Source organism: Nesoenas mayeri (assembly GCF_963082525.1).
Source record: "Nesoenas mayeri genome assembly, chromosome: 1".
In the NCBI taxonomy this organism is placed as follows: domain Eukaryota; kingdom Metazoa; phylum Chordata; class Aves; order Columbiformes; family Columbidae; genus Nesoenas; species Nesoenas mayeri.
In genome coordinates, this window is record NC_137541.1 from 72,600,578 (window position 1) to 72,617,756 (window position 17,179).

Consider the following 17,179-nt stretch of genomic DNA (forward strand, 5'->3'; position numbering starts at 1 on the left):
TAATCATTTGCAATGCAGTTTTTGCCTTCCACATCTTTAATCCAGGAGACCCTGGCAGAGCTGACTGAATACAGAGCACTTGCACCCTTTTCGAGTAAGTGAAAGAAGTGGGTGTTAGCAACCCTGATACCAACTATTTTTAAAATTCAGTTCATTCTCTCAAAAATTTCAGTTTAGGAACAAGCCAGGCTTCATTGATTTTGTGGGGCGGGGGGCATAGAAGACTAGGGAACATGCATAGACTAGTTCAGTTACATAGCTCCAGCAAAGCCTCACTTATTAATTCAAAAGGGTAACTTATTTCTCCTGGGGAGGAGGAAAATAAATTAAAATCAAGGCATTAATTAGGATATTATGCAATCTCTGCAAAAGACTGCAGTCCTTCAGTTTCCAAACTCCTGAACAGATGGAAAGCTGCAATATGTAAGAAAGAATATACAGGTTTTAAGTATGTGCAACTCTACTGGGTTTTTTTATTTTGTGTGTTTTGTTTTGGTTTTTTGTTGTTGTTTAGTTGGGGTTTTGCTTGTTTGTTTGTTGGTTGGTTGGTTTGTGGGTTTTTTTGCTTTTGTGGGGTTTGTTTGTTTGTTTTCTAGTAGTTCATACTAAAATCTGGCAGCTAGTAGGCTTAAGGCTGTGTGATAGTTAGAAGAGCTGCTGATTTTGGGGAACATTATGGTGAAGTAGTCTTCTTCCATTACCAGCTTCAAAATTTGGGGGACACCATCTGGTCTGCCATCTCAAACGAGACGAGCACTAGTGGCTTGGAGCCAAAGGGAAGAAGGCTAGTGCCTGAGGGATGGGTACTCTTACTGGAAGTTGTAAGGTGTAGCAATACTTACATGACAACAGAGGACACAGAAGCAAGAAAGCCAGCAAGCAGAAGGAACACAAGGACACTGAGGATTGATGTAATGACAATCATGCCTCCGCTCCTTTGACCGGGCCAGGTATCGATTTTCAAGGGAAGTTTAACTAGAAAAGCATGGAAAGAATATTGGTATGATCTATTTTTGACCATGAGCACACCCAACAAACAGGAGAAATCTGGTGATTTCAGAGAGGCCAACTGATTATGCCTATACCTGAACTCTTAGATGATTTATGGGAAACAGGTTTAAAACTCAATGTCAGCATTTAGAGTCTATAACCTTTCCTCAGCAGGTTAGCCAGTATGACAAGTATCTGTATTATTGAGAAATGTCAACAGCACCAGATAACATGGCATGCATCAAATCTGAAACCACATGTATGAACTTAATCTTTACTAAAAGAATTGGTTTAAAGTACACAAAAGAAGCAGAGAATTATTCTATATTTAAGTCTGCTTCTCCAATATTGAAAGGCTGACGAAACTGTTAAAACTGTAGGAAAGGACTGGGTGTTGTTCACTGAGAGAGCAGTAGTGTCTTGAGGCAAGCACAGCTACTCAGAAGACCTGAGCAAAGCCACAGGCTTACCTCTTCTGGTTTTAATTGGATCAGACCAGAGTGTTTGTTCTTTCATGATGCCTTCAGTGCTGTCTACCAAAACATATTTAAACCTGTGGGGAAAGAAGTGTTAAACTAGGTATCTCAAATCTGAGCTTCTTTAGTAGCATTTTTAAGCTACTGGTCAGACTTCAGGTCTTGTCAAAGCATTAGATGGAGACAGGCAAAGGTAAATGACTATTTCCAGAGACCTTATAAAGAACAAATAGAACAAATCATGGAAAAATATTCTGTGCTATGTCATGCACACTTTGCATTTCATTCCTGTGAGCCTTGGCAGATGATAGCTTTCCAACAGCACTTTTCCCCAGCTTGCTGTTCCCTGTTGTGAAGAGCCTTGTTCAGGACAGCAAGTGGTTTTGATTTCCATATGGAAGTCAAAGATTTTGTCTAACAATAGAGATCTTTGGCACTTCCCCTGCTAGAGGAGAGTATTGAAGAGACAGGCCAACATCAGATTTGGCAAAGAAATTAAGTTTCCGTTCCGCAATAGTTTGATTTTTCAGAAATGTCCTGGGGAGACAGAGGAGGCAAGAGAGTTTTTGCAAAACTAGGAGCCCACAGTACTTTGTTTCAGAAGCATATTAGGTCTCTGCAGCAGATACAGCTCCATGTGACTGCCATTTTTACTACAACTTTAAAATAGCTGGCAACGGCCAAGCAATTGTTTTGAGTAATAGCTGTCAGGGTGCCTGAATTCCCCAGATGGTCAGCTTCCCCAGACCATAGGAGTCAGACAAGTCTGCAAGCCAGCTGGGCTTCACTATGAAGTCTCTGGTTACATAAGGGGCTTCCTGGAGCTGGAGACCAAGGAGAACTTTGGGTGCCCAGAACCCCATCAAAACAAGGCAAGCAGTGCCAGCTCCATGCCTGTAATGTGGCAAAAATCACCTAACACAAAATGCATGGTGAATAATCTCAATATCATTGTCCAGTCAAAACCTTTTTCTACCAGCAGTTTCTAATCAGATGCTGTCACTGGATTGCCTACTCCAACATAGGTATAAATCCAGCAGTTCACACATAGATTTTCCTACTGATTCATTAATTTAACCTGATAAAGCTCACCATCGCTAGAACACCATCCATGGGATGCTAGTCCGAAGCCTCTTCATAACTACCCTTGCAATAAAGCATTTCAGTTATGGACTGGTAATTCACATCATACCATTGCAAAGGAACATTACAGACTCAGTTCTGTTTCCTATGATGTGTTAAGAGCAGCAATCGCCTTGTAAGAAACAAGAATTATACCTGTATGTTGTGGCTGGTGAAAGAGGTGGGTTACAGACAGCTAGGAAGTTTGGGTCATACAAACAAGTCCCATCATCCCCAACTCTGAAGAGGTATTGTTTCAGGACATCAGAAGCTCTGGTGACATCTCCTACATCAGCAAGCTTGGGAGGTGATGCACAGTTGGGTACATTGAACAAGGCAGTTTTGTAAGGTCCAGTCTGTCCCCCGCTTGTCTGTTGGAACGTGCTGTTGAGTGGTTTGCCATTGTTGTCAGTCACCAGGGAGCTTATTGCACTCGCTGCAGGAGAGATGCTTTTTAACAAGGTTGTTAGAGCTAGTTCTGCCCTTTCCATTCGCCTTATATTAACTTGGCTCTCCTACCCCAAAACACTCAAAAGGGAAACCAAAAATCCACAACCAGTTTGTCTGTGTAGTGAGACCCTACCCCTTCCTCTTTATTTGTTGATGAAGGTTTTTACACTTGTCCCTCAGAAACTGTGGAGGATCCACAGCATATCTCAGGGCAATATTTTTTTAGTAGCCACCCTCCACAAATTCCTCTTTCCCAAGGCTTTTCCAGGGCTGCTGTTCCCCCATGCCACACATGATTCCAATAAATATCCACTAAATCCTGCCATTGCAGATTTGGTAGCCAAGGCAGAGTTCCTGTAGAGTCACAACTCACCTGTGTCCTGCAGCAGAAACCTTTAGAGCTCTGGCCACACAAGAGCTGCACCTCCCAGAACCACACAGTTCAATGCAGGCTAGCATGTAGGGTCTGCATGAGCAGATGCGGTATTGACATTTCTGGCCAGCTGGGCATGTCACTGCTCCCAGAGAGCATGACACAGAAAATCTGAAAGTCCTCACAGCTTCAAGAAAATTGTGGACCTGCGCCCAGTCCTACAGCTTTGTTTGAAAGCTCAGTTCCAGCTTTCAGACCTTTCTTGCTGCAAAGCCAAGGCGCAAGTCCCAAGAGATACTCCCAAGTTCTGCAACTGTAGGTTAATTTTTTGAAGGGAGCCCCCTCCAGCTGTTCAGTGCTATCAGCAGCAAAGGAACACCAGTTTTTCCACAGCTGCAGTACATTGGGCTCTGTTTCAGTTTGGAAGCATTCTACTGTGCTCCTGGAGAAGAGTTCCTGCAACTGTCAGCTTTGTAGTATGCTGACATATTTCCTTACCAGGAAAGCTGAACATAGGGTGTTCAGAAAATTAAGTTCTCTTAACGTTCCCTCTTCCCTGCTCTGGGAGTCATCCAAGGGTGAGCTGATGTGCTTCTCTGCAGACCAGAGACAAATCCAAACAAAATTCCTCCTGTTCTGCCAGTTTTGCATCTGCTTGTGTTAAAAGCAGCAGCAGAGATTTCTCCGTGTATAACCTATTTCATAGAGATTCACCCATATGCGTAGGAAGCTTTTGCCACAGAATCTGTAGATATAGTGGCTAACGTAGTTTCTAACATAAAACATCAGATACATTTGCGTATTTGCATGTGTAACTAGGCTTACAGAGTAGCTCTAACTGGCATGCAAAAGAGTCTGCCAGAACAGCAGGGAACAGAGAAGGCGGCTCTTGGTCACTGCCAGCAATGTTTCATTGCCAAGCAGTTATGAAATTCATTTTATGAATGAACCCATGGCCCAGGCATCTTAGACCACAAACCAATAACAAACCAACCTAACCCCAGACCCAAAACACTATGAAAGAAAGAGCAGCAGCTACCCAGTTTCTCTCAGCAGGCTTACTCAGGGGAACTTTTATATAAGGCATTAGTGTTTAGACAACAATAAGGTATGGGACTGCAGACCACTTGGCTTCACTAGCAAGACTCAGGGAAACATTTATAGCTGACAGTGCTGCTCCACACCTTCTGGCAATCAGGTAGCACAGCACTAACCCTTGCTATTGTGAGTCGGCCCCATTGAAATACTACAGTAATTTTATTATATTTTACAATGACACCCTAGAGAAAACTGAGACCAAAGGCTCAACTTGCACATAACTTACAGCTACGGATTTTTCTCTTTTCCCCTGTTCAGACCCACTCCCATCAAATTGTGAATAACTGCATGCGATAGCCACATCATGTAACCTTCCAGAGGCATAATGCTGGATCCTCACCTGATTCCTTCATTATGTACAAGTAGATGACATAAGATTTATTTGGATGCAGTGAGCTGTCAAACATACAGAAAGGTTTTTCTAGAGCAACTGTAGTAAGAGTGGGATTGTTTGTAGCAAGCTGAGGGGCTGCGATCTGAGGCTTCAGGCTTTGATCTGGAAGAGAAAGTTACAAAAAAATTGTATGAAAAATCTTTCTCCTCTCAGCCTGCAAACTCTGACTCCTAATGGAGAATTCTGGCAGCACTAAAAAGCAACATCAAAGCACAAAAGTGGAACATGAACTGCAGCTAGGCACGAAACAGCCTACCTGCTCTGTGAAAATTTGACATTTAGGGGGCTCGCTTTGATGCAAAATGGAGAACCCAAGGATTTAAGGGTGGAGATAGGAGATGTTAATCCTCAAACATACAGGTCCCATCACCTCAGAAGGACAAAGGCAAAGCCTCATTATAGGGGAGACTTGAACCTCTATCTCTAGGGTCTCACATACACGTTCCCTTCTCCAGTGGAAGCACAGCCTTCTGGAAGAATATGAATTTGAAGCCCTAAACTTCCCTCCCAACACAGAGCAGTGTGTTGACACCAAAGACAAAACAAACAAACAACAAAAATAAGAGAAACAGAAAGGGAAAAGATATAAAGAAAGGAACAATAAAAAAGGAGAAAAGACTGTCAACAGGTGCCTCTTACCTGCATACAGCTGTCCTAAACAGCAAAAGGCTAATACAACCCAAGGGCTGCACATGCTTGAGCCCTCCAGAAACCTGCCATGAAAGGAAAAACAATTCTAGGAGGGAGCCCCCACTGAAGAGCTCCTACATCCACTCCCTCCCTGAAGTCAACCACACCTGCTCCTTTCCCCAGAGTCCCGGTGGTTGGGAGCTGCCCACCCCTCTGCACCTCCCTATATGCTTATAGCTCCTCCTGCTCCAGTGTCATCCCACCCCAGCTGTTCTTTGCTCTCAGGTAAGGAAGGGCATTGCAGTTTTGATTTCCACCTAAGACTAGGCAGCAGTGTAGCTCTCACCAGTGCTATGAGTGTAAAGAGGGTTTTAAAAATTAGTATTTATTTATTTTTCTTCTCCCACTTGTGCCATTGACAGGTGGCTTTGTTCCTTACCTTCTTCTGTCTAAAAACTTTTGAAATCTTTCGTGTAGGGAAAATCTGGGACTGAATAGCTGAACACTGCATCCAGTCTGCGTCGTGGATAGATCTGATTCAGAGTTCTAAATTTGAGCAGCCTTAACAGAGCTTACAATTGCCTTCTGAATTGTGTTTCCTGGGTTACATCATGAAAAACATAAGCCTTCTGCTGCTGGCTAACCCTAATGTGATTCAGGGCAATAACATGAAGAGCAAAACACCGGGGAATCTTAATCTGACCTGTTTTACCAAATTGTTCAGCTGAGAATAGTCTTGATGAGTAATTGCTATTACAAATGGTCTATTACATAAGAGCTCAGATAACAAAATTATTAATCACCCACTAAAAATAGGCTGAGGGGAAAAAAGTAAGTATCAGCAAGATTTCATGGAATTAATAGGGCTAACATGATGTCACTGTGGCAACTCCAGATTTACACTAATATCACTACAGTTACATTACCAAATCCATCTTCCTTATGGATATGCAATGGGCCCCAGAAATCTGTTTGAAATATGTAATCAAATGATTACAGTGCAATTTCCTCCCCAGATGTGTCTCATTTTGTTTCAAATTCTGAACAACATCTTCAGTGTGTTTGGTTTGACTTTTTTCTCATGTGACTTTTGAAGAAGAATATTGAATGCAGGACTTATCCTATATTTGCACTGCTATAGAATAAGAATGAGTTGCATTATTCCTTCTCACTCTACCATGGACTCTAAGCTTGTGCTGGCAGAAATACTCAGGTAAATCAGATTAAGCCAGAAAAGATCTTACTCTTCTGTCTTTCGCTCCTAGGAATCTGATTTTTAACATTTACACTAGGGGAGTTAGTTGTACAAACTCAATACTGACCTGCTCAAGAGTGGTTTTGTCCATTAAAGCAATATAATAATGCACAAAAACTGTAAGATTTCTGACTCTGTGGTAAAAGCAGAGCTTAAGAAAAACAAGATCTCTTTCTCCATCATAAAATCAATACTTTCTACAAACAGTGATTCCTGGAAAAACAGACCCTGAATTCTTTATAGACAGGTAACCCTTCCAGAGCAATCAGCAGTGGCTTTTTTTTCCTTAAGACAGAAAATAGACACATTATTTGCCTAATAATAAATAAATAAATAAATAAATAAATAAATGCTAGTACATATTGGAAGGCAGAGAAAAAGAAACGTTCTACTTTATGGCATGTAAGCCACTTGCATGTGCTACAAAATACTCTTCCAAGTTTTGTAAGAAGGCGCTGCTCCCTTTTCACTTTCTAGAACATCAAAACAGACAATAAAAAAGAATGTCAGTTCTAAAAATGAACAGATTAAGGCTCAGAATCACAGCTTTTTTTTTTTTTTTAATTTAAAGGTAGGGGTTTGGGGTTTTTTTTAGAGTCACAGCCATCAAAAAATAGATTCAACACTTATTACTCAGGCAAAAATCTGCATGACCTTTTTGGAGTCTTGCCTGGATGAAGAGTGTGGCAAACTGCTCCTTGAGCTACAGTCCTGCAAACTGTTACTCAGGCAATTAATTTTGCAACAGCCAGGAGTATGTCAATAGAGCTGCTCATCACAGGAAGATAATCACCTTTCAAAGTCATTACAGGATGACAATTTTAGCCATTATTTTTCACGAGGCTACTTTTTAAGCCATCATGGCTTACTTGAGTACAAAGCTATCTTGTGCTCTGCTGGAATTCACCAGCCACAATAAGGGTGGATAACATTGCTTGTGTTGCGAGATTTTAAAATGGTTGGATTTGTTCCATGCTCAGAAGAATCTCCAACAAAGGTAGGAAATTAACATGAAAATAAACTCTCTCATCTCCATCTGTGCTGGCAGATGTGCCCTAAATTAAGACCAGATCATATCCTTGCTTACACTTGTATAAATCCATATTAACTCCACTGAAATCAGAGGAGCTGGTCTGGATTTAAAGGATGTTACCATGAATAAACTTAACCCCAATATAATTACAGTGTTGCCTGAAGTAATCGCAAGAGAAGAAATAAATGTAAATTCCTATGTCTTTGTTTAGGCAACAATGCCTATTTTCTTGCTCTATGTTGCATTGTGGGCAATTCTGGAGTGAATTCATAGAAGCCTCCAGAATAAGTTTGGATTTGTGGCTCCATGAGAACAAAACTCACCTATAGTCTTGGCTCTTGGCTTTCCAGGGTTGTGTGAAACCTATGAGGGTTTGAGGAGGATGAAACCTGAAGTTCTGAAAGGCTGTGAAATCTATGAAACCTCCCAGGATCAGAAGTCCAAACCCTCTTTACATTCTCTGCTGTGGGCATAGTGGAGATAACCCTCTGTACTCTGCTGTTCTCCATCCTTCTGGTCCACTGTGTAGGTTAAAATTAACGGGTCATTTGAAGCCCAGCTCCATGTAAAGATATTATAGTGTTTAATAAAGAGATTAAAAAATATGGTGGTGACATCTACCAGTCAAGAGATAATCTAATTCAAAGGGTGAGAAAGACAAATAAGATGCAGAATCCATTTTAAAGTGCTTTGATGATCCTCACTAGTTTTCTGCATTGCTATTATTAGCTTGTAATTTCCTACAGATAGCCTGGTGAGTGTAGACCTCGAGGAATGAGCTGAAAGAGGGGAGGAGTAATGCCTTTGTGAACTAATTTTTGAAAGGCATGCCGTGAATATGGGGCATCTGGAAGAGAATCTGGAGATGGTTGAAAGCAGCTGATAAAACAGGTGATCAAGGTTTGGGAGAGTGGTGGAGAGCTGACACAGTTAAAAACGGGGAAGTACAGAGATGCAGCATCATAAAATATTGTGAGAGTGAGGACAAGTTGGAATGAGAAACAATGGAAAAGTTTTTCCTTCTGGTGAATCTCTACATTTAGACAAGATCTGGCAGGAGCTATAACCACCTCTACTGCTCAGTCTTACTCATCATCTGTCCGCAGAGGTTAACCGCAAGGGAAGCAGCTGTGGCACTGCTGTTATAATAAGAACATCTGTCCGTTTGAAAGTGGCAGTGAAACAAAATAAATCTGTTCAAAGAGGTTACTGGTCCACTGCTACAGACTCCAGAAGTGGTTGTTCTAAGGGCTGGTATCAGTAACAGATTGTCATGAACAGTATCTGGAAATCCTAGCTATCCTTGCAACAGGAACTTTCATCTAATGGTAAATAACTTTCAGTCACTAGTGCACTGTATTTATATCATAAGGCTGTGGATAAAATGGAGGAATTTCCCATTTCTCCAGAGGGAAAACTCCTCACTGAGGCAGGTAGTGAAATACATTTCTCTCTCTCAAAGTCTTCCCAGAATATTTCAAGGCAGTAGGAGACTCACATCTCACAAGATCTGCTGCACAGAGGCCACACGGATGCCTGGTACTGTTGTGCCTTTCTGAAATCTCTTTGATAGATCTTTTGTTTCCTTGGAGAATTATTTCTGTCCTTTGTTGCTGCCACAATTGGCATTCACTTCTGATCTTAAAATCTACGCAACTATTAGCATGGCTTCAGGATTCATTTTCAGGGTCTCTCTTCCTCCTTTCATAATAAAGTCCCTTTGCATGTAGATTATTAATCTCTGGAAGAGCTCTGCAAACTGCTTTTTAAAAAAGAGACTGATGTGATGGAGATAAGTCCCATCCTACATTCACCCAGCACAGGAACAGACTTATGTGCTGAGTGGGGGTCTCATCTGTGCACAAATCAGACCAGCATGACTCCATGAACCATTGATCTCCTTAAATTAGAAATCTTTTGTGTGTCCATGAGGAAATAGGAAGATGGGAACTTGGAATTTATTTTATTGTCTGGTGACAATTCATTTTGTGCAAACCTGAAAGATCAAGCGGTGGAAACATCAGGAAGGGAAAAATAGCTTCCTACATAAGAAATCAGGGTCACACCATTGTCTAATATAAACTGGCTTGGCTCCCTTAAGGTAAATTTCTTAGGAAAAGAAGAACTGGTCCTTCTTGCATTCCCCTCAGAAATCACGTATGAGATCTTATCACTGCAGTCAACCCCAAACATTTGCAGAACACTGAAACATCTGGAACTTGGAGGAGCCGGGCTTAAAATGAAAGGCCCCTTTGTTAACAGAAGTTATTTTTTGCTGAGGAAATGTCTTACTATCTACAATTTTCTGCTTGAACTTTCATCTCATACTGTTAAGAACCACTAAAAAGTACTTTTAATGAAAGTCCTGGGCTTATGTGATAGAGTAGATGCCCCCGATAAAAGCAAGAACTGTTTGCTGCAGCCTTCTCAGAACTGCACCTTGTGATGGATCATTTGTGCCAGGCAGGTCAGTTTAGGTTTGTCTCACATTTCTTCACTTACCAAATAATATTTTCCTACTTCAGTGAGTCCACTGTTGGTTGAGGCGCTTGTTCTAAATATCTGTTAGAATGAAGAGTCACACTGGCGAAGGACAGAAAGAAGATAAAGTATCTTCGGTAATTCAGAGTGGTTGGATAATTCTGAGTTATGTCTGTGATCAATATGAAATGGTTTTTGATGAAGAACTAAGCAAATACAACAGGGAATGGAGTTAATCTTCCTGGCCTGTGAACTGGCTACATTCCCTAGGCTGCAGTTTCTGTTAACTGGCTTCATGCAAAAGTAACTTCGCTGTGTTGGCATGGCATGGGTCAATGCAAGGAACCCTTCCCTGGCCCATGTGAGGCAGCAGGCCTCCCTAAGTGGTGGGCATAATCCCTCACCTTTGTCCTCATGTTGCTCTTATTTGTATAATGTTGCCCTTTAAATTTAATGTTACCAGGTAAATAAAATTTAGCTTCCTGGGTTTGCAAGCAAGAGTGAATTTTAATGACATGCAACTTGATTAATATTTGAGCTTTGAGAAGGATTACTCTGTATTGGCTGAAGCACAGGCTCTTTCCTCACAAAGATTTCATTAGGGCTTGGAATACCTCTCTAAATCTGGAGTCCTAAAATATCACTTCATGGAGCCAGTTTAATACCCTTGAGACCTGGCTTGACTTTGGTTCAATAGCTGTGGTTTTACACAAATTTGAAGTACAACTCAACCAGGCTCCTGTACTGCTCAGTGTGCCAAATTACACTGCAGTCAAACCAGGGTAAAAGTTTTCTAACAAAATGATGAATTAGGTCCATAATGTTGTAATTAAAAATGGAAAAAGCTTTCTGGTAAGACTTCCTTTATTCACTGAGTTGTAACCCACTAGCTAATTCTTCGTTCCCAGAAGGACAAAAAGTATATGCTGTTTTTGACTGCAGTCTTTATGCTGTGCCTGAAATGCTTTATGCTAATTTCTGTTAGATGCTGTTTGAAGTTAACCAGATTTAAAAAAACTAAACCAGAACTACCCCCTAAGAAGAGATATATGAATCAGATGTTGCTTAGTCTGGATCCTTATTATTCAGACAATATCAGAAATACTCTGTTCATTTGCCTTCAAAGAGATATAAAAAGGCTTTGTGAAACCATTCTGATACATGGGTCTGTGGTTTTCGTATCCCTGGTTCTGGTGCAGACTATGCAGGAAGATGGAGTGAGCTGTAAGCACAGGTACTGAAGGGCCTTTTGCTGCCAGCCAAAATTTATGTTCTAATCAACATCTGTATTTCTGGTTACTTCTGCTCATTTTGTTTGTTGTTTGCCAATGTAAACCTCCAGAGGATCTTCATATAGGTTCCTACTGATAAAGCTTAAACGGCTCAGTTCCGTCCCTATTCCTCTTCAGTATTGAAAGGACTGTATTATACAAAATATGCTTCTGAGTAGTGACTCCTTGTTCAACTCTTAATTGAGTGGAAACCATGAGAACCTGTCAAGCAGGAATCCTGCTAGCCCTGTATTTAGTTATCTCTGTAAGTCAATGAACAACCTCAAAAGATTACTTTTTTAAGAAGCCATTTTCATGGCTTGATAACATGATATATAACAATTTATCATGCACAAATACAGTTGGAATATCACAGAACATGAGATTGGGTGGGAGAGAGGGCAGAAGGGATCCTGAAGTAGTAAACTGCTGTGATTCACAATTGCTCTAGGAAGATAAATGCTTGACCCAGCTGTGTTTGTATGTTTTGTATTTTAACAAGACATTTATAGAGCTTCAGTTTACAAGAGACTGAGATGACTCAGTGTTTTTCTAAGCTTCTTTGAGATCATGTGCATGGTGGATATGCTTGACAGTAAATAGCTTTGGTCACTGGCTGGAGATGGAAGAAAAGGCAATCTGATGCCATAGAAGGCATTTGCAAGAATACATCTCAGAATTTATTTATTTATTTACATTGAGAAGTAAAAAAACACTCAAGAAACAATAAAAGGAAAAGAATTTCTCTCCTGACTCATATGCTTCTGATATTCTAAGCTTTCAGCTGATATTAACGGCAAATATAAGTTAATAATTGATCACAGGCAGGATTCTGTGTAAATAGCTGCTGAGGGAGGGATGCAATAGATAAAACAATATTAGAATTTCAGCTATACTCATGTAAGTTTCTCTGCAGTCAACAGAAACCTGTTGTTAAACCTGTAAAGTGAGGGAAAACCAAATGAGCAATTCCAATTATATTAATCATGAAATGGTTATATGAAAAAAAAAAAAAAAAGCACTGCTGTGACCAACATCTAAATGGGGAAACAGATGCACAATGAAGTGTAATGACTTGACTGGGTTGTTAAAATCTAAGCAAGCCCATGTCTCAACTCTCATGGCCCCTAGTCCAGCATCTAACTGACTGAGCTGGCTCCATTGTAAGCTTATTTCAGTGTTTGCTTTATGGTTAGATGTTTTTACTTAACCTGGTAGGCAGAAACTTGTTTTTCTCATATAAAGCTTATTTAAACCATCTCTTTCCTCTCAATGCACTCTTTAAGCGGGACTCAGTAAGAGACATATTGTTGAAATCTGCTTTCTAAGCAGCTTCAGTTCCAATCAGATATCTTAACCTTGTCTCCAGCCTGCCCACCACTGCAGCACACTTGTCTCAGCTCTCAGTTGTTAATTACTCCCTTAAGGAATAATTGTTTTGTGATTGGCACCTGAGACCAGGACCCAAAAGATTATACATAGTTTGTGACTCCCTCTGGAAGCAACCTATTTAGTTTTTCAGCTGCCCACTTGTAAAATAAGAATAAAAATCATTCCTCTCAGCTTTTGGTGTTGTTCAGTCAGACTACATGTGTTTGCAGAAAGATCAGAAAGATTATTCTTTATTAACTATGTATGTCTATTAATTATCTTAGCCTTTAAAAGAAGAAAAGGGCTTCAGTGTAATACAATTCACTGGTCAAATTTGGGGAGATATAGAATACATCTGTCAAATTCTCTTTCAGTGTCCAAGCATTCATGCACAGAAGTTCTGGACAGAAAGTCCTTGGTATACAGATTTCCATATGTACAAGCTGTCAAAATAATTTAATATATTTTACTTCCAAGAGTGAATTTCTATGGACACAGTCTAAACAGATATTCCTGCTCAGGAGCTGAGACCAAACTGTTAGTTTTATTTTCACATACACAGCATTTTGTTGCATGACAGGGCTTGATTCTTGAGCAATTTGGTTTCAGTATGATCACATACCAAGAACTCAAACTCTGAAACTCAAGGTTTAAGCTATGTATATATAGATATGCACATCTTCATAGACAAGATGATGAAGAGAAGACTAGAAAACTGGATAGCAAGGTGGGCTCAGAGAGTTGTGATAAGCAGCACAAAGTTCAGCTGCTGGCCAGTCACTAATGGTGTACCCCAGGAGCCAATACTAGGATCAGTACTGTGTAACATCATCATTAATGATCTAGGTGATGGACCAGAATGCACTTTCAGCAAGTTTGCAGATGACAAAAAACTGGGAGGAGTGGCTGATACACCAGAGGTTTGTGCTGCTATCCAGAGGCACCCAGACATGGTAGAGAATGGACCAACTGGAATCTCGTGAAGTTGAACAAAGGAAAGTGCAAAGTCCCACATCTGGGAAGGAATAACCTTATACACCAGTACACAGTGGGGCCAGTTGGCTGGAAAGCAGCTTTGAAGAAGAGGAGTTGGGCTCCTGGTGGACGAAAAGTTAACCAGGAGCCAGCGATGTGCCCTTGCAGCAAAGGTGGCCAACAGCACACGGGGCTGCATGAAGATGGTCACCAGCAGGTTGAGGGAGGTGATCCTTCCCCTCTGCTCAGCCCTGGTGAGACCACAGCTGGAGTGCTGTGCTCAGTTATGGGCTCCCCAGTGCAAGAGGGAGACGGAGCTACTGGAGAGAGTTCAGGGAAGGGCAACGAAGTTGCTTAAAGGATTGGAGCATCTGACATAAGAGGAGAGGCTGAGCCCATGTGAAGCTATGTGGGCCAGAACTGCTGTAATCTAGACCAGAGTAAAGCAGACTACCTGATGCACAAAATCAGGAATAGAGCACGTACAACTTTGAGAACATGTCTTTGCTCATCCTTGTCCCCCATGAGATGACAAGAGTGAAATCAGATCCTTTGTGCTGCTTTTGGTGACAAAACAAAAGCAGATGACTTCTGCACCTCATTTGCTATGCTGGTTTTGGTATTAATAGCAAACATTCATATGCAGTGCCTGCTAAAGCGTATCCCTGGTACAAAAATCCTGAAAATGAGAATGAAAAGGTACTAAATAGACTTTGTCAAATGTGTAAGAACTTCTCACCCCCTTTCAGTCTGGCTGGAATTCTTGCTCTACTAGAAAGGCCAGAATGGTGCATTGCTGTCTTTCTGCATTTTACATTTTTAAGATATTTTGCCCTATCTTGGTCATTAAACATTCCAGAGAGAAGTGCACGTCCAAGAGGCCATTCCTGTTTCATGGAATTGTTAAATTTCAGCAGAGGTAATTCTAGAAGTCCAGCATCCAAGGTCATTATAAATGTTAAGGAACTATGTGCTATTCCAGCCTCAAATACTTTTAAAACTGGGAATGAAATAGACCAACTTTCTTCTTTTACAGCAACTGGTATGACAAATGTATTATGTGGTGACTACATAGAGAAAATCACAGGTAATCAGTAAGTTGCTGTGATTTACCAGCTTCCAACTGAGCCACATGAGCTGGATGTATGTGATCTCCCAGGCCTTTGCAATTGTGGAATAAAATGAGTTAACTTAAACCACTTAACCTGTCATGTTACATTACACATCTGCAGCAGTGTAAGCACATTACATTGCCAATTATTGTGTATTATTATATCATGCATGGCTTTCTACATTAAGTACTAAAGTACCTCACTAATCAGGACAGCAAAAATACATTTTAAAGTATATAAACCATCTACTTTTATAAGAAGTCATTGCCACCATCCCAGCTGTATTACCACATAGCAATACACATCTATCATCCAGGAAAATAGCATCATAAATCCAATGTAATAAATGTGAATACCACTTGCAAAGCCAAAATGAGCTGAACCCAATGCAGCTACATAGCTTTATACCAAGTGTTATATCTGTAGTCTCCTCCAAACAGTAATCCCTCTTAGTTGACCGTGGTCTCTCCTAAGTGTTCTATAATGGGAGGGAAAGACACAGAGAAGGGGAAGACAGAGCTATATTTCCTCTAAAAAGAAAGGTTTGATGAAAGACATGATACAGCATATACGTGAGGGAGACAGATTTCTTGTGCCTGCATAATAGACTTCCATGAAAACCAGTGACTGTCAGAAAATGAACCTACTTACATCCAAGAACATGGCATATATAGCACCACATTTATAAGAAATGCAAACAACGCTTTCCTGAGATAAAGTGTTACTCTATATGCCCAAACCTTTCCTTCGGGAAGGAGTGAAAAAGTGAATGAATCACACATGCCAGATGTTCCTCATACTTCTTGATGCTGCCAGTAATTCTTTTAAAAAGGGGAGATGAGAGAAGAGAGCAGAACTTGCTGAAGAGAAATTGGACAGAGAAGGTGGTGGAACAAAGATTTTGAAAACACAGAGATGATACCCAAAGCAAAAAGCTCCATGATACCAGAAACAAAGAAGAGACAAAGCTCTCCTTGGCCAACATGAAAAGCAAGCCAGCCCAAGTCAAGTCAAAGATTTTTTCTCTACCTGTTTGTCAGTTAAGTACCTTATGCATCCCAAACACAGAGGCTTGCTCCCAAAGCAACAAGTAGAAAGCAGAGGAGCAACAAAGACCTCCTAAGCCACATGCTTGGGGCTGGCACTGCAGTTCCCCTGTGTCCCTTTCTACTGTCAGGGAGCAGAGAGTGGGACATATTGGAGCAGTGCTGAGCCTTTAGCCAGGCTGAAGGAACCTGGCACATCTCAGGCCATGTGGAATAAAACCAATTCTGCCATAGGAGGCATTTCAAACTTACAAGCTGGTAAGATGGTAAAGGAGGAAGGGCTTTTTTGAAACAGAAAAGGAGAAAGTTGGAACGCTAATCCGCATAGAAGTACTGAGTTACAGAAAATATTTCATCTCACAGCAAAAGAAGTTGCAACTGCATTCATAGCCAAGGACAAGAGTTTGGAATCATGTGAAATTTACCTTGAAACCACAATCAGTACTGGACTAGAAACAAAACCCTTGAAACTTATCAGATGTTTTATTCCCTGTTCAGTGTTCCCAAATGTTGTACATCATCCAGAGGTATTGCCTGTCCCTTCCATCTGCCACATAGTTCAGAAATTACTTCTAGGGGCCTCATGGCCAACCTCTCTGCTGTCTGCATGTACTCACACCCCTGTCTCAGCACCTACGCACCAGCTGGCACTGCAGGTATGTCCAGAGGGTTGTGACAGGAGTGCCCTGGAGGTCAAGCAAGGACAACGCCAATGCTTCTTGCCAAGTCCTCAGCTTTGAGATTGGCTTTAGTTCATCTTAAATGGAGTAATTTGTGAAACAAGTAAAAAAAAAATGCTTTCTGGAGAAAAATCTGGGGTTAAAATGTTTTAAAGGAGCACTGATCTCAGCCTTATGTACAAATGGTGGCAGCATCCTGTGATGGTGACAGGAGGGAATGGATTACAAAGTATAACACTGGTAAGCAGGGTAAAGAACAGTCTTTTCTGCTGGCTGCAAATCATGTTCTAATGAATTTGTAGAAATAGTGATTCAAACTGTGTTGTTAATAGTTGAGAAATTAAACTACACAATTTTTAACAGAATAATTTACTAATGATGAGTGCCTTGTGGGTGCTATTTATCATTATTAGTATAGATCC

The 17,179-nt window shown here is 40.9% G+C and overlaps 1 protein-coding gene across 1 annotated transcript; it reads right to left on the reverse strand.

Moving 5' to 3' along the window:
* Positions 1–838: 838 nt before the first annotated feature.
* Positions 839–5,779, reverse strand: UPK3A (uroplakin 3A; the record flags this gene model as incomplete). Its single annotated transcript, XM_080341763.1, has 5 exons — positions 5,543–5,779; positions 4,850–5,005; positions 2,745–3,024; positions 1,461–1,543; positions 839–975 (listed from the first exon to the last, which is right to left on the reverse strand). Exons 1-5 carry the CDS (start codon positions 5,595–5,597, stop codon positions 839–841), a joined length of 711 nt encoding a protein of 236 aa, XP_080197889.1. The 5' UTR covers positions 5,598–5,779.
* Between the last annotated feature and the right edge of the window lie 11,400 nt (positions 5,780–17,179).